The 17474-nt window shown below is 41.0% G+C and overlaps 2 protein-coding genes across 8 annotated transcripts in view; one reads left to right on the forward strand and one right to left on the reverse strand.

Annotated features, from left to right (window-relative positions):
* Positions 1-1905: 1905 nt before the first annotated feature.
* Positions 1906-4866, reverse strand: ANKRD49 (ankyrin repeat domain 49). Its single transcript, XM_075718646.1, has 3 exons — positions 4826-4866; positions 3840-4110; positions 1906-2989 (listed from the first exon to the last, which is right to left on the reverse strand). The coding sequence occupies exons 2-3, from the start codon at positions 4095-4097 to the stop codon at positions 2531-2533; spliced, it is 717 nt and encodes a 238-aa protein (XP_075574761.1). The 5' UTR covers positions 4098-4110; positions 4826-4866; the 3' UTR covers positions 1906-2530.
* Positions 4867-5077: 211 nt separating this feature from the next.
* The window catches only part of MRE11 (MRE11 double strand break repair nuclease), a 277276-nt gene continuing 264879 nt past the window's right edge, over positions 5078-17474 (forward strand). For 6 of the 7 annotated variants that reach the window (XR_012831975.1, XM_075727554.1, XM_075727549.1 and 3 more), the window contains exons 1-12: positions 5078-5104; positions 5589-5703; positions 6200-6332; positions 7247-7407; positions 8036-8123; positions 9046-9187; positions 10750-10864; positions 11944-12129; positions 12596-12767; positions 13484-13564; positions 14113-14239; positions 15735-15838. Coding sequence is in view for 6 of the 7 variants with exons in the window: in XM_075727554.1 (XP_075583669.1) it covers positions 5684-5703; positions 6200-6332; positions 7247-7407; positions 8036-8123; positions 9046-9187; positions 10750-10864; positions 11944-12129; positions 12596-12767; positions 13484-13564; positions 14113-14239; positions 15735-15838 (1329 nt within the window). In the remaining variant the exon portion in view is untranslated. Of the gene's footprint in view, positions 5105-5585; positions 5704-6199; positions 6333-7246; positions 7408-8035; positions 8124-9045; positions 9188-10749; positions 10865-11943; positions 12130-12595; positions 12768-13483; positions 13565-14112; positions 14240-15734; positions 15839-17474 lie in introns of those variants that run through there. The other variant, XM_075727550.1, reaches the window with a different exon arrangement.

The raw sequence follows: 17474 nt of genomic DNA on the forward strand, positions 1-17474 counted from the left end.
AACAGAAGTGCTGAACAGGGCTTCTAGGAAGGCAGGTGATGGAGGTTCCCTCCACAGATGCTTGATCAGAGCACCAAACGTGGGCCAACATACCCCAACCCTGCTGCTGGTAGTACTGTTACAGATGTGCTTCAGCTCTGTTAGTGGTGGCTGGAAGGAGTTTGGGATCACTCAGTAAGGCATCTGCACAGGACAACAAAGTTTTGTTACAGCTCTCATATTGAGCGACAATACTTCAGGCCTAACGTTCAATTTTCAGTTCAATTTGATTAATGCAGAGAAGCAAGTTTCTCCACTCCTGAAAGACAGATGGCAAAGTTGAAGTTAAAAATCTTGCAGCATGCCACTACCATGGGAAAATCTTTAGTGTACTAATTCCCATGCAATACAGATCATCTGCTGGGCTGACAGCATTACTGAAGTTCTACCAGTATCATTCTAAACCACTATTGATAAAAAAAAAATCTACTTGCTCAGAGTAATTATTTTGAGGTGTACTGTACTGGTACTTAAAAACCCTCACTCATTAAATAACTTGCATTTAGTAGCGATTTTTGCCTGAAACTTGCACTGGAACCAAGGTGGGGGAAAGAAAAAAAAAGACAAGACAGGAAGTGTACATTACTGGACCTCTCATAGAGACCTAAATAATCCAGAGATGTTGATTCTTCAAAAGAATCATAGAATCATTTAGGTTGGAAAAGACCTTTAAGATCATCCAGTCCAACCATTAACCTAACACTACCAAGTCCACCACTAAACCAGTTAAGGGTAGAATAGCAATTTCATGTTTCCTGGCTTGGTGGCTGGATTATTTACAATGAAAGTAAAAACTAGGACTCATTAAGGTTGGAAAGGACCTCTAAGATCATCAGTCCAACCATCAACCCAACACCACCATGCCCACTAAACCATGTCCCAAAGTGCCATGTCTATCCGTTTTTTGAACACTTCCAGGGATGGTGACTCCACCACCTCTCTGGGCAGCCTGTTCCAATGCTCGACTACCCTTTCCGTGAAGAAATTTTTCCCAATATCCAGTCTAAACCTCCCCTGGCGCAGCTTGAGCCCATAAGATTGAGAGATGCAGACTGATACAGTTGGTGTGAACAGTAACGCAGGTAAATTAAACTCTCAACTCAACACTAAAAATCATTTCACTTTTCACTTTCACAAGTTTTCACAAGTTTTTCACTTGCTAGCAGAAGGGCTGAACTGACAAACAGAAGCAGCAAATTACAATGTCTCTTGTGAAAATGTATAGCATTAACTAACATTTTTCTGCTAAGCCAAAAGTACTCAGTGCTAAGACCTGATAAGAATGCCTCAGGTGAAGGGTCCCAAGTCTTCGCTGCAAACCAGTAAGATTCTAGGTGGCATTGACTGCAGGGAGAAGCTGCACTCAAGTGCATGCTAAAGGCCTCAAAACCTTAAGAAACAAACCAACCAACCCACCCACCACCACCTTGAGTCTGGTTAAATGACGGCAGCCAAATCCGTCAGAACTTTTGGAAGCCCAATTTGGATGTGAATGCCTAGGATTAGTAATACAAGCTGTCACAAACTAAAAAGGTGGCAAATAAGAAAATAACTGAATGGTCTGGAAATGAAGGAATTTTGAAGAAAAATACCAGTAAAGTTTTTAAACTATGCTGATGTCCTAATATTTGAGTTGGAATGAGGAATTCCCTTTAGGGATTCAAGAGTGGAAGAGAAACACTATGGAGTGTGTCCTGCACTAAATTAGCTGTAACTAAATCAGACACAACAGTATGGTGGCTGTTTATCCTCATACAGTTTAAGTTTACTTGTTCTAACTAATGCCGTATCCATGACATTAAAACTTTACTCCTCAACTTAATTTGCAAGGGCAAAGTAAACGCGATCTTCATAGAAAGTAATTTCCTTGAAAAGTACCAGGAAAAAAAATAAACCGAAACTACTTAATCATCCTATGAATAACGCTTTCGATTTAAGAACAGGCAATTGCATTGGTAATTGAGCTTTCAATTAAAAATACGACAACAAAATACTTAGGGTTAAATATTTTATTTTATAATAAGCCTTACACCAGGATCACTAAACATTTTGTGTATCACCCAAATAAATTACATTCATTCTGAGCTTTCATGCAGTTTTAAAAAAGTTAAATTTCTCAAAAAATAGTTTTCAAGTGAGCTGTAATAAACTCTGCATAACCAAGCCAGAATTCTTTCACATAGTAAATATTCCAGTTTTCCCTCCTGCTTTGACAGTACAGACCAATTACAAAAGCCCCTTCAAATTTGCACTAATTAAATGGCGACTCACTGAAATTACTGAGTCTTTCTGAATACCTTGAGTAACAGTAGTAATGCTTCAAAGTATGAGCGAGACCACTGAGCTGAGTTGCGAGAAGTGACATTTTGCCCGAGGAGAATACTGTCTTCAATGAAAACCTTGGTGCAAAGGGACAGACCACCACCGATGAGCATGCAGAACACGAACAAGAGGCGGCACACCTCACATTCACAAAGCTTAACCACGACTTTTAAGGGGACACGGCATTTATGCAGTCTTCTACTATTTCAAAAAGGTAGTGATATATATCAGTCCTCCTAGCAATGTCAAGGGCCGTCTCATCCAGGTTGTTTTTCAGGTCTGGTTTCACGTAGCGATTCATCAGCAAGAGTTCGAGGGTTTCTCTACTGTTTTTGTTTCCTGCAGCGATATGCAATGGTGTCAGCAAACCATTTGTCTGCGCGTTGATGTCTGCACCCTGCTGAAGTAAGAACGCGGCCACTTTTGTATTGTTCCACTTACAGGCGCTGTGCAGAGGCGTCCAGCCGTCCACTGTCTGCGCGTGAACGTCTGCCCCTTGGGCAACCAGCTCATATGCAATGTCCAGGTGCCCGCTGTAGGCTGCTCGGTGGAGAGGAGTATACTGATCTTCATCGCGAGCGTTAACTGGAGCCAGCTTTTCCGAAAGGAGCCTCTTCACTGTACTCAGCTATTTAAAGAAAACAGGTAATTTAATATGAAACTCTGCGAACAAGATGTACGGCTTTTCCTGTTCTGAAGTTTTATGGAAAAGCAATTTCTGTCAGTCTCAAAAAGGCTTAAGCGCAACAAGAAATTTTAAAATGAAACCAGTTATTGTTACTGGGGTGCGTTTTTTTGGTGGGTTTTTGTTTGTTTGCTTTGGGTGGGGGTTTTGTTTTGTTTTTAAAGAGCTACAACATGAACATTAATTGCAATGCCCTAGGAGTACCTTTACCTTATACCTTGTGCCCATTCACTGTGAAGGTGCAAGTACCTCCACAGGACTGTAGATGGAGCTTGTGTGCTTAAGAAAGGCAACTAAGGAAAATAAATGTACACAACGGTGTAATAAGCTATGTAACAGGAATCTTGGTTGTCTCTCCCTCACTTCCAAGAATAAAAAGCTTTTTTCCTTGCCATAGAAAGGTAGAAAAACGGTCACACATTATCTGCATATGGAGCTTTTGAGAAAATAAAATTTCAGATACACCCTCTCCAGCCCAGTTGAAAGGCTTACTCGCCATGAAGAAAGAGCCTGGCATGCTTTCAGTTTATAGAAGTTTAAGAAGAGTGCTGCTACCTTCCCTTTGAACTACAATCAAAGCTTTTGTTCTGAAAGCTAATGGATCCAGAGATTTTTGGGGGGGGGGGCTACAAAGGGAAATGTTTTACATACAGTGGCTTGCAAAACCGGATCAAAATAGTTCAGAGAGATAAAGGAAAGCGTAGGTGAATTTTTGTTTGTGGATGAAGCCGTAGATATCTGCTCAAAATAACATTCTTGTTAGTGATACATATGAACAGAATAAACGCCTTACCCGATTGTTTTCAGCTGCCCAGAGTAGCAATTTCTCTGGATTTTTTTCCATTTTTTTTTCTTGCATTTCATACCATTCCTCACTTCTTTCTTGTTCATCATCGTCATCATCAGACTGTCCTGACCAACAGCTCTGGCTTCCTACAGGAATCAAATGCCTGTGCGTCTCCAGCAGTTCAAGTTGGTTAAAATTCTCCATAAAGTCTTCGAACTGCTCGCTGTCGTCATCATCTTCATCGATTTGTTTCTCTCTATTCATTTTCAGTTAGCATCTGTAAGCAGCAGATACGCAATGGTATTTATAGGAACTTTTACTGCTATCCAGGCGCCAACTGTCAATAAAAACACCTGATGGACGACGCTGCCATCAGCAACACGGCGAACAGCGGAGCTCAGGGGCAGGCTCCGCGTTCCTCCTCCGAACGGGGCCTCGCCAGCTCTGTCGGCACCCCCGGCGAGACCCCCGCAAGAGAACCCGCGCTGCGCCCGCCCCGCGCCGGCGGCAGCCCCGGGCCCGCCGGGCGAGGCCGAGCGGGCGCCATGCAGCGCGCCCGGCAGCGCTGCGCCTTTGGCGAGCGGGGCATTTGCGGACAACGCCGGACTTGAGCGCGGCGTTCCCGCCCTCCCCGGGGAGCCAGCCGCGCCCGGCGCTGCTCGCCGCCCTCCCCTTCCCCGCACGCCCCCAGCCAGGGCCCAGCGGGCCAAGGCAGGCCCGGCCCGGCAGCAGCGGCCGCGCTCCGCTCCGCTCCGCGGGGGCCCCGCCACCCCGGGAGGGCCTCCACGCCCACCCCGGCGCCCCGCGGGAGCCCGCCCCCGAGGCTGGGGCCGGCCCCGGCCCCCCACGGCCCCGGCCCTCCCTGCAGGCTGCCGCGCTCGCTGCCGGCGGCCGGCCCCAGCACACGCCGCCCCTCCGGTCTCCCATCCGCGCTTGCCACCCGCCCGGCCCCGCTTAGCTTCGCTCGCCACCCGCCGCACGAGCGAACGCACCTGCTGCCCCCAGCCGCGGAGCGCTCGTGGGGCGGGGCGGGGCGGGGCCGCGCCGCCCCTCCACCCCGGGAGCCCTTCCGGCCCGCGCCCGCCGGCGGATGTGACGCCAGTGGCGGGGGCGGCCCTCGGCGGTCCAACCGCGGCGGCCGGGCGGCAGAGGCGGTGAGCGGGCGCGCGCGGGCCGAGCGGCCCGGCTCTCGCGAGAGCGGCGGGTAGGCCCCGCCCCCTCGGTGCCATGGAAACGGCGCGCGGCGGCGGGTGGCCGCGCTAGGCCGCGGGGTGAGCGCCGGGCCCCGGTGGGGGGTTGCGGCCGCCGCCCGGTCTGGGCGGGGCACCGCCCCGGTGCGCTTCGTGCGCCGGCTGCTGTCCCCCCGCCCCCCGCACTCTCGAGGGGCAGCGGGCCGGTTGCCGCCGCCGTCACCGTGCGCCGATACTGAGCCCGATGGCGGGCGTGCTCGTCCCGGGGACCCGCTGCCGCCGTGCCCCCCCGGCCGCGCAGCCCCGTTTGGCGGCCGTTCCCCTGGAGAGGCCCGCTCCCCGCGTGCCGGCGGGCGGCCTTGCCGGGGAGGGAGGCCTCGGGAGCCGCGCTCCGGCCCCGGGCGGCCGCTGTGGGAGCGCTGGCGGCGGCCCGCGGGGCGCGCGTGCGTCTTTGCTTACCGGGGGGGGCGGGGGGGGGGTTTGCAAGCGACAATTACCGGTAAAAGACTGGGTGACTGCTCCTTCGGGTCCTTTTTTCTAATTCGTTTCCGGTTTGGTTCCTCAGGATTTACGTAGCATCTATGAAAAGAGAAACTGATTTCCTGAGCTGACTTGCTGAGCTGCGTCCAGAGCCTTTTTGTGAGGAGTCTTGGCACGAAGATGAGTACCGTCGACTCACAGTAAGCTCCTGTTGTCTGCAGCGGTTCGGTCACACCAGAACAGCAAGTCTTTTGTATATTTGGGATGCGTTAAGAACTCAGATCATCATTTGTGTTTTCCCTCAGGTCCTTACAATCGTCGCACTTGCTTTCATATATACATAGATTACCGGTGCAAAAAGAGAAATTGAATGTTTGTTCACCAAGTCTTTTTAAAGGTAGAAGACGTACAAAGGATTCTTTAGTTTTTCACTAGCTACTTCAGAGAGGTGGTTGCAGCCCTTTACTAGAGTAGACTGATTGGGATAACCAAATCTTCAAATTAGTTGGTTTGGTGAAGTGCTATTTGCAATAGAAGTAGTGAAATGTTTTGAGAATATTACAGGAATGGTATTTTAACAGAGTTTTATAACAAATCTCCTGTGTATTTAATGACAGAACAGCTTACTTTGATAAAGCCTGTGTTGAAATTCGTAAGTATATTGCTCTCTAACACAAATTTTCCTGTCTTATTCAGGGATGATGAAGATACCTTTAAAATACTTCTTGCTACTGATATTCATCTTGGCTATTTGGAGAAGGATCCAGTTCGTGGAAATGATACATTTGTAACTTTTAATGAAATTCTGGACCATGCTCAAAAAAACGAAGTAAGTGCTGCTTTTTGGAAAGTGAAGAAGTTAGACTGTGGAAAATACATTCCAGCCTGCCAGAAGCTATAAAGCTTAGTCCTGGTGCAGTCTTCAGTAATACCAAATTAAATTACTAAACTAAATTATTTATAGCAACCAGTTACGTTTCTGTTTTAGTAAAAGGAATGCCTATTCCTTTGTGAGAGTGTTCTTATTAAATTATGACCCTGGTTGCATTAACGGTGCTTCCGGATTGCCTGCATCAGTTCAAGTGGTATTTAGAGAGTGTTCATCGCTGCAAGAAGGAGAAATAATGAGGGAGAGTGAGGGTAATGATACAAAGTCTTCAGACAACTCAAAGTAGAAAAAAAAGTTAGAAACTTTTAAAGTGTTCATTCTGTTTTAAAGCATTGAATGTTTCTTAGTCAAATTACTTGCAATTTTGATGAAGATTTTTTTTTTCCCCTAATGCTTTTTCAAAAGCTAAATATATACAGACACTGCAACTAGTACTTCCTCAAAGTAATGTGGCAATAGCTACTGATATCTTCCCACTAGGTACCTCAGCAATGAAAAGATAATGTATCTCTTCATGCCTGTCAAAGAAAATACTCAGGAGCCAATCTGGAGACCCTTATCAAAACACTTCACCAGTATTTTTTTTCAACACTATCAGTTGTTTTCTCCTATAGCTATTCAAAAGTGGGTCTTTTTGGATTTGGTTTTGGTTTAATTAATAATTTAGTTAATGTTTGTTTCATGAGGAAATTAAATACCGTGTCTGCGACTACCAACTAGTTTTACCTAGAAGTCCAGGTATGAGGAGATATGTAGAACTCCTTAGAAGAAATAATTTAAACACTTTATTTAGAAATCTTTCAAGCCAATACAGAATGTTGTCTTAAAATAATAGAGCTTTTTGTTATATACAGGTGGACTTTGTTTTATTAGGTGGGGACCTTTTTCATGAAAACAAACCTTCCAGAAAAACAATACACTCCTGTTTGGAGTCACTAAGAAAATACTGCATGGGTGATCGTCCTGTTCAGTTTGAAATTTTGAGTGATCAGGCAGTTAATTTTCATTATAGCAAGTAAGTATGCTCTTGTAAATTATGGTGTAAGGTTTGGTTAGCGTCTTGGGTGAACGTCTTGTGATTTTTATGATTTATGTCCTCTGTGACTGGAACCGTGAGGTTTTAGGCCTGTTTGTGTGGGACAGTTTACAAGGTGACTTCACCTATCATCTTTTATAATGTAAGTCTACAAAGGAATGCACGGAATTTTTTGAGAAACTTCTGAATGTGTTGTGACATTTGATACCTTTATGTAATATGTAGTTTCTATCCTGCAAGTACAATGCAAGTAAACCAATTTACATGAATTGCTGTGGTAAAATCAGCAGAGTTCTCTGTGTGTAAACAAGGTTGCACAGCTCAGTCTGTTGCTCTTGCACATACCACGCAACGTGTTGTACAATTCTTTTCATAGGCTTGCTCTAAAAAAATAGGATGTTTTTGCTACCCTGTTCCCAGTAGGAAGTGCCATGCCAGTACAAGAGTAAGAATCTTCTTACCTGTGCAGCTTAAGCCTATTCATAACCACTTAGTACTCACTTGTGCTGCTGTCGCGATGCATTTGTGATGACGTTACTTTGAGGAGAGTATTGGGAATTGTCCACAAATTTGCAGGTATAGTTTAACTTTTTTTTTTCCGCTTCAGGTTTCCATGGGTGAATTATCAGGATGTAAATCTCAACATTTCTATTCCAATTTTTAGTATTCATGGCAATCATGATGATCCCACAGGGGTAATTATTATCATAATTGTACTATACTGTTATGTTACAAAATTAATGTTCTGGAAAGAGAGACTTGTATAGAAATACAGTTCTTGGATGACAGGCTGATTTTAGTTGGTTGCTCCACTCTTCATGTAAATATTTTGTGTATCTTTAGGAATTCTGTTAGTCAGTGACAACAAGTGTGACACTAAAAAAGAGAATGGAAAGAAGTTAAGGGATCGGTATGAACTATGTTTAAATTCTGTCATTGAGAACAGAATCACTTTTCATGCCAACAAATGGCAGCCTTCCAGAAAGTTTCTAAAACAAATTCTATCTGTAGAGACTGAAAGCTTTTTTCTTAAAGAAGGAGAATTTTGATACTTTGACTTGTGCATATGCAACTGATATGCATCTTATATTTTCAAGGAAGATAATCTAATAATGATGAAATGCTAGTTTAAAAATCAAGAACTAAAAGTAAGCAGGAAAAGGACAATCAGAAAGCATCAAGGCATGTGTGTTGAATTAATAATTTTGCATTTTATATCAAATAGCAGTGTATCATGGAGATGAGTGTTTTAACAACAGAGGCTTAACTTTGGACCTGCTATGAAGTAGTTAGCTTAACCAGATAATTTTCTGTAGTAGTTTAGAGACTTTGGCTGTTTGGGTTTTTTTGTTTGGTTGGTTTGTTTTGCTTTTCTGAAAGATTTAATGTTTAATTTCATGTTGTTCAAATGAAGCAAGACTTGTAAGGAAAAGGGATTTGCTTCTGTACCCGTAAGCGCTACAAAAAAAAGCTAGTATATGTGGTGGGGTTTTTCAACTGCAGAAGTTACTTGAGGAAAGCTATTCCTCTCTCCCTTTTGAGACTGTTTCACTTAGAGTTTAAAGACTAAATGTTCTGTTCAAAGTTTTTATATTTGTTTCTTAATATTTTCTACAGGCAGATGCACTGTGTGCATTGGATATTTTAAGCTGTGCAGGATTGTTGAATCACTTTGGACGTTCAGCTTCCGTGGAGAAAATAGATATTAGTCCCATTTTATTGCGTAAAGGTAGAACAAAAATTGCTCTGTATGGCTTGGGTAAGTATTAGTCTGCCAGACTGGCTAGACTGTTCACGAATTACTGAAGCTCAGTGGGTCTAAATTAAGTTGGAACAAACATACAGTGCTACAACAACCACGAAGGTCTAAGCAATCCTAAAGCGTATCAATTCTGTGACAGTGTCAGGTTTCTCCTCCTGCTGCATTGTCACTGGCTGACAGGTTTTCTTCTCTGCTTTTTTTTTTTTATTTTATTTTATTTTAAAATAAATCCTTCAATAGTTTTATACTTTTATTGGTCTTAAACCCTGCTTAAGTTAGCCACAGATAGCGCTTGTGTATTGAGTCAGAGTAATCGCTCTTAAATTCTCGCTGTTGTGTATTAAGCTTACTTCCTCCTGTTTAGGTAAAACTTAAACATTGCATGTTCATGTGCCATTTTGGTTATATTTAAAAACATAAACTGTCTGAGCAGAAACCTGATGTCTGACATGTCTTGTCTGAAGTGGTTCGTGAGTAACATCTCTCACAAGTAACCTCAGTTTCTTTAAAGAAACTTATGAAGAGTTTCGTATTTTAAAGGTGTTCTATGGTGGGTTTTCAACTTAAGTTTGTCCTTTCTATTTTCTCCTCCTACCTTCCCCTCTACCCTCATTTCTTACTTAGAATGGTTGTGTTTGACTGCTTTCTGTGTAGAGAAGTTAACTGTTAAGATCTTAATTTTTTCCCCTTATGTCCAGTCACGAGTGCTTATTTCCAAGCAACTTTTATAGCTATAAGTTAAGTCCTAGTTTGCCGTGATTTCATGTGTTTAATGAGATACTTTAAAAGCTTCCTAGATGTTCTGAGGGTTAGTGGTGAGAGTTCTAATACCACAATATTAAAGTTTTCAGAAAGTGTTTGAATTTTTAATACCCAAAATCATTACTGGGAAATGCAACAGCTTTCTAAAGTACAGGTGTTGCTGCATGAAAATGTTCGTGAGATGTGTCTTTGAGCTTGTGCCAGGATTATATATCCTCTTGACTTTCTCTGATTTAGAGACCACTTGTTCTTATACAAAATATGTAAACTCCGTATGGGATTTTATTGAAATGCATCATGAATTCATGGTTTATTTCTTGTTTTGTAGTGAATTTCAAAGTATGTTTAAGAACCCCATCTTTACTCAGTAGTACCTGTTTTTAGATGCCACCTTACAACAAAATATACTTCTTACTCTGTCAACAAGAAATAAAACACCTCTTCTCTTGTTTTTAATTCTGCCCATAGGCACTTGTTTGGCACAGAAAACTGGCAATAGGTCTCAAACCAGATGTAGTTAATGAAACTGCTTTTAGCAGTTGTTTAAAGGCAGATTTCATGTTAAAATGTCTTATTTTCAGAAGTTTACCTAGTAAAATAGCCAAGTTTATACTTTGATCTGTTCAGATTCATAGTCATGCCTCAGACTTCTTAGGTCATGAAAATGAAGATCTGATCTTGCCACGAAGTGTCCTTCTTCATGCTCTTTTTAATAGAGTTGCTAATAAAAATGCTATAGAATAAAGAGTTGGTTTACCAGACAAAAATTATTTAATGTTTTGTTTTGTCTGCTCCAGGAGCTATTCCAGATGAGAGGTTGTATCGTATGTTTGTCAATAAACAAGTAACAATGCTGAGACCAAAGGAAGATGAAGATAGTTGGTTTAACTTGTTTGTGATTCATCAAAATAGGTAACAGTATTGAATGAATTACGGTGACTTTTATACTTACTGTGTTACTTCATTAAACTGCCTTGAAAAGGATAGGAGCTGTGCTAGTTGGTGCTTCTTGTGAGCAGCCAGTTTCTTAAGATTTTTCCCGAATGAAAGCATTGTTTTACAGCTCTTCTTAGAGAAGAATCATAAAGGAAAAGAGTTGAAATAAATGAGTTAGGAATGTTGGGAAATCTCTTATAGTTAGGGGCAGTGGGGGGTTTGTAGTGTAATATGCATATAGTTAAGTCTTTTCTGGTTGTTAGAGCAGAAGGAGCATTAAACTTCATATCGTATTTTCTGTCCTTGTTTGAACCATAATTTGACAAGTACCGTATCTTCACTTGCACTGCTGTACTTTATGGTTTCTCTTGAATAGAGGATAGGTAGGTAGCACATGTTCTTTCTGCCTACACACTTCTGCCAGCAGTGGTAGTAGGAACAGGCAGAATTATTTTCCAAATCCTTTCTTACGATTTTTCCTGAATGAGAGTGCAATCCTCATGTGCATGTAATGGTGAGACAGAAGTAAACAAATACAGCTCAGATAACCCTGTGTACAGATCTCTGTTCACCAGGCTGAAGGAGATCACTCCTCCTCCATCTTCTCTACCTTCTGGAAAGGGATGGGGAGTGGTGTGTCCCATGTCTGTTTAATTCAGTGGGTTTTACCCCACCATTTGTACCCCTCCCCCGAAAAAGAATCCCACAAACCAAAAAAACAAAACCAAAAAGGCCATGAGGTGCTATAAAAGCATTCATATGGAAAAAACCCTAAAGTCTTGCAAGCCAAATAAGAATGAAACGGAGATCCAAATAAAAGGAGGGGAGCAGAAAAGAATGAGCTGTGTAAGTTGCCTTTTTATTTAACCAAACACTTTAAACAATTGCGTAAGGAATAAATGTGAAGAGTACTTGATATGAGCTGTACATCAGATATTTTTGCTGGAGTTTCTGTATCGCTTTAAATCACACTGATGTTTTTGTCCTCCTCCACTCCCCCCTTGCCCACCCATGACTGTACACATTCTAATTATTTTTTTTCTTTTCTTGAACAGGAGCAAACATGGAGCTACCAACTACATTCCAGAGCAGTTTTTAGATGACTTTATTAATCTTGTTGTGTGGGGTCATGAACATGAGTGCAAAATAGCTCCATCCCAAAACGAACAGCAATGTTTCTATGTTTCTCAGCCAGGAAGTTCAGTGGTGACGTCTCTGTCCCCTGGAGAAGCTGTGAAGAAGTGTGTGATATTTTCTTTTTGTTCTTGTCTCTCTTTTTGTCTCTCATGCGTTGTGTTGAGAAAGGAAAAAATACTTCTATTAAGTATGAAAGGACTTGTGTTGTAATGTGTATTAGCTTCAGAGTGTCACATAACACATGAAGTAGATGGAATCAGTGCCTAAAATAACTTTTGCTTTACTTAGGATTAGACCTAATATTTGAAGCAAATGGAACTTATCTAAGAGGAGTTACACGCTGATAAATTGGAATACAAGGAACTGTGTACATGTGCTTGTGTATGGAACAAGCACAATCTAAATATAATAGAACTGAAGTTTGGCATGGCCAACCCTGAAGTATAGATGCAAGAACTTGCTATAGCTTTTAAACTTTTGTCCCTGAAAAGTAAACATGAATTTAAAACAAATCTTTATACCATAGTTCTCTTAAGTTTATCTTCTAGTAAGTTACCTTTCTCCTTCTAGACACATTGGTTTGCTGCATGTTAGAGGGAAAAAAATGAAAATACAGAAGATTGCTCTAGAGACAGTGCGAACTTTCCACATGGAGGATGTTGTTCTAGCTGATCATCCAGACCTTTTTAATCCCGACAATCCTAAAGTAACTCAGGCAATACAAGCATTCTGCATGGAAAAGGTAACTTGTAATGCTAACAGTAGATGGATGACAGCGTATGGACAGGGAATGGGATCTGTGATTGGTTTTGAGACTGGAAGATGAGAAATTTTGAGATGGACTTAGGCAGTGTTTCCACAGGAAGCTAATTCCATGACATTCACTGCAGCCTTGGCTTCCAGATTCCTTGGCTGGGATGACCTACTAAAGTAGGCTGGAACTGCTTTATGGGCGTCCATACCATCTTTGTACAAAAAACTCCCACCTAAGTGTGGGGCAATGTTGGATGGGCACTTTGGAACCAGCATAAATACATGCACCTAAACCTTGGCAGCTGGGCTGTGCAGTGTGAAGTGGCAGAAGTAACTGAGCAGGTTTATTAATTGCTCTTGGTTCTTAGGTCTGTATAAGTCTCTTCCTGCTTTTCCCTGGAACTAGAAATTTAGCAAAGGATAATGGCTATAAAGTAAAATAGTATGAGTGATAGGTGATGTAGATATTGCTGGACTACGCTATATCTGAAAGTTAAGCCTTTCATTGTGACTTTTTTCTCATTCATTCTTATGACTTCTGGCTGGATATGGGTACATATGTGTGCTCAGGAATGAGAGCACATCCTATAATTATTTATTTTTATAGCTTCCCCCTGTAGCTGGATGTATTTGAAGTTATATTTGAAGGGTTCAGGCATCTGTAAGAGAACAAAATGGAACTGAATTTCTAATTCTGCTTCACAGGTTGAATTGATGCTGGACAATGCAGAAAGAGAACGCTTGGGAAATCCACGCCAGCCAGAGAAACCTCTCATAAGATTACGAGTAAGAAATTGTTCGGTTTGGATTGATTTGTTTTGAAAGGTCGCAGTGAAAAGTTTCATAGCAAAGTCATACTTTTTGTATAAACACAAAATACATAAAATTTCTTACTGTGTACAGGCAAATATAAATCGCCTTTATACCATGATTCTGTTTACCTATGGTTACTGTTCTGTGGTAAAGGATGAGATTGGTCACAAGTTTGTACTTCACTGCTGGTGGGCATCAAAAGTGGCTATTTATAGAGAAGTTTTTCTTAAGTCATATTATCCTATGATTGTTCCTAACCTAATTTATGGAAACTTTCCTGAAGACTAGTAAATGAAACAAGTTAGGAACAAGTTATGAATCTGGGCTGTTATTAGCTATTCTGTTGTTATTAGCTATTATTATCCATTAAGTCTTCTGCATAGTATGGTAAAGCATTAATTTTAGGTTGACGTATTTTTTTACTTCAGTTTTTCCTTTGAAGGGTAACAAACTCACCTTGATTTGTGTGCCTTCTCTATTTCTGTTTGTTTCATATTTAAATTTTTCCTCTTCTCTCTTAGGTTGATTATACAGGTGGCTTTGAACCATTCAGTGTCCATCGTTTTAGCCAGAAGTACATGGATAGGGTGGCTAACCCAAAAGACATCATACACTTTTTCAGGCATCGTGAACAAAAAGAGAAAAATGGTAATTATAAAGGAAGGAATCATTGGCTTGCCTTCATTTTTGTTCTTCCTTTATTTTGTTACCCAGTACTTGCAAAGGCTAGGTGTCTACCATCTAATGTGTTACAGGAGGAGTAAAGATGCATAGTCTCATTTAAGTGTATGTATTGCACAAGTATTTCTATTCTATTTCTGGGTTTCTCTAAAATTCTGATATTCAGCACAGCATCTTCTGACAGTTATTCATAAATAATTCCTTTTTCTTTGGCCTCAAACCTTATTGAGTTGCTTATAGTAATACATATAGCCCATAGCAGACTGCGTTACTCCATGATTCTATGATAATTACCATAAAAAGGCATTAAACATCTCACTCCTAAGACTTCTCAGAATGATGTGGTTGCTTTGGGGCACTCTGCAGGAAATGAGATGGGTGCTGTGCTTTTTCCCTTTGTTTTTTAATTTTGTTCGTGTAGTAATTCATTTATACCTAAAATAGTAATTGAGGGGATGGGCTTGAGAGATGTTTGTATATTTTAAAAAAAAAAAAAAAAAAAAGGGTCCAAATGCACAACAGCATCAGCGTTTTGTTTGCCCTAATTAGTCACATGTATAAGGTACCCTTGGCTTGTCTGTTCCAGGTATGTCTCTGTTCAAGCATTTGTGCAAAACAAATAATAGCTGTTACTGTTGTAGCATTTATCACTGTGCCTAGAATTTTTAATAAATGGTTAATATATGTTGCCCAAATACTGGATTTGTAATAGTCGCTAATGAAGATACAGCTTGCACAAGAACATACTGTGCTAAAGAAATGTTAATATTTCACATTAGTGCATTGTAAGTACTCCAATTCCACTGTCAGTTTTTACTTACACTGTCAGTTTTATAAAGTTCAAAACATCATGTTTCATGAATAAAAACTGCTTTTAGTGAGGGTTTTTTTAATTATGCTGTATTGATCTGGTTTTATTTTGCTTTTTTTTTAATAGTTATGTAATCTCATTAACATTTTTGGAATACAAGATAGCTACCACATCTAATTTTCCTACTTAACGTGCATCTCGGCTTTAGGAAGGGAGCTATGAACATTTTCTACTGAAAATCAGTCAGCGTGCTTTGGAGGAAAATTTCTTCTCTAGTAACAGTAACTTGTAAAAAACCCCTTGTGCTTTGGTGGGTCCTTTGATTTTCTTCTGTTTGTGATCTTCCAGAGGTCAATTATAATAACCTTCAGCACATAGCGTTCAATTTATAATTGCAGACATTTGCTAATTAGAAGAACACTTTGTACCTGCTAGAGGTGGAGTTGTCTTGTACAATTATCGCATCTGTTATGTTTACCTGTATTTCCAGACAATAGACTGTACAGTTAGAACAAAAAACCTTTACATATAAAAGGCACCACAATTCTTAAGAGGCCTATATTAACATTTTTTCCTATTACTGTCCGTGGAATGATAATAATTAAAAGCTGCAAACGTGGGTGACAGTGCCACTGTGCTTTTCTATTCTAGACAGTGATTTTAATTTTGGAAAACTGGTTAGCAGACCTGCTTCTGAGGGGATGACACTGAGAGTGGAAGACCTTGTAAAGCAGTATTTTCAGACAGCGGAGAAGGTATCTTTCTACCTTTTATGATTTCTTTTTTTTAATGGAATATAATATTTTCATCTTTTTTTGCTTTCTTAATGGAAGTAGTGTGCCCTGAAAAGACTCTTGATGTTCACCAAGAAGTGAATTTATTTCCTATATAACTGTACATTAATTCCTGTATGAAGTATATGTCTTAGGTTAACAAGTAACTGTTATATATAGGTTGTATAGGGTACATGAACACATGCTGGTTTGAGAATGTTATGATAACTCTTCATGTGGACTTGCAGCGTCTGCCCGGTACTAAATGATGTGTCATGTTCTTAGAGGAGGAAAATGTGAGGCAACATGCTCTGAGTGAGAAGCTACCTTAATTTACTATAGGGTAATGTGAGACTGTACCATTTACTATTACCAGCTGACCTGGAGTAAGTTGTTACTTTGCAGTATATTTGTGTCCTCAGAATTAGTGCAATTCGAAATTATATTTAAAGCAGAGCAGGCAGAAGGAAGAGACACCCCACCCCACCCCCCCAGTAGTTTGTTTTCTCCCCACCCTTTCATTAAACCTGATTTATTTCCCCTTCCCAACACCAGGGCAGTAATGTCTCGGAGGTAAAAAATAACAATCAGTGGGTCAGACACCCAAATGCTTGATCTAGATGATTAAGCAGAACTTTTAGAAGCTACTTCAGAACATGCTTTATAGAAAGTCCTTAGAACAAGGATCCCTGAGGTAAAGATCCCCCAAATTATATCATCTTGCCTAACGTTAGACACATGTTAGGTGTCAGAATTAGGATGGCATAAATCGTGTCCTGGAAGGGCTATTTGCCTTCTGAATGTGACAGGGAGCCCAGGGTGACTAGTTCAGAAGTAGGTACTTCTTCAAATGTATGCCACTCCTAAATCCCATGGGGGGGGGGGTAGCAATGTCAAAGACAGGGCACTGTATTATTCTATGAAAAATAAATTTTGCTTTTAATCTCTTTTCCTGCCTTACTCTGCAAAATTGTCCCTGTTACACCATATTCCCAACTTGTTCGTATGTTCTTGTATGAACAGCTCAGTTACTGGTCCCTGCATTTGAGGCCTGCTTCAGCAGCTCAACATCTGTAAAGACTTGAAAGAATCCATCAGTGTCCTGGGAAGACTTGCAGTAGTGGGATAATACGTTTTAAGTTAACACTGGTAATGAAAGAAGGAAGGAGGAAAAGCATATTGTGTCCCAAAATGATGATGGGGATCCTAAACGTTGTGTTAAGATAGCTTGTGCTTCAGGCTTTGCTAGACACCTGATCTTGTCTGATTATGGAAACAAAAGAGTCCTTGGACTCTGAGGTGGCACGGGGCTGTAGCTGGATGTTCAAAAAATGTTAGACCAAAAATATCTAACAAGTACCAGACTCTGTTCAGTTCCAGTGTTGCTGGTCAGCTGAGGCCTGGGAATTAAAATCACTGCTATTTGTCTCTTTAGTAAGCTTTTTTTTTTTTTTTTTTCCTTTGGAATAAAGCTTAATTTGCTTTAATTTGCTTTGCTGAAAGTCAGCATGAACATTCCACATCATTACAATCAGACACTCTATTGAGATGCTTATCTTGTTTACAAAAAAACAACTTATTTTGTAATACCTGTAGAATTTATTCCTATGCGCAGCCT

This window comes from Pelecanus crispus, chromosome 1, assembly GCF_030463565.1.
Source record: "Pelecanus crispus isolate bPelCri1 chromosome 1, bPelCri1.pri, whole genome shotgun sequence".
Lineage (NCBI taxonomy): Eukaryota > Metazoa > Chordata > Aves > Pelecaniformes > Pelecanidae > Pelecanus > Pelecanus crispus.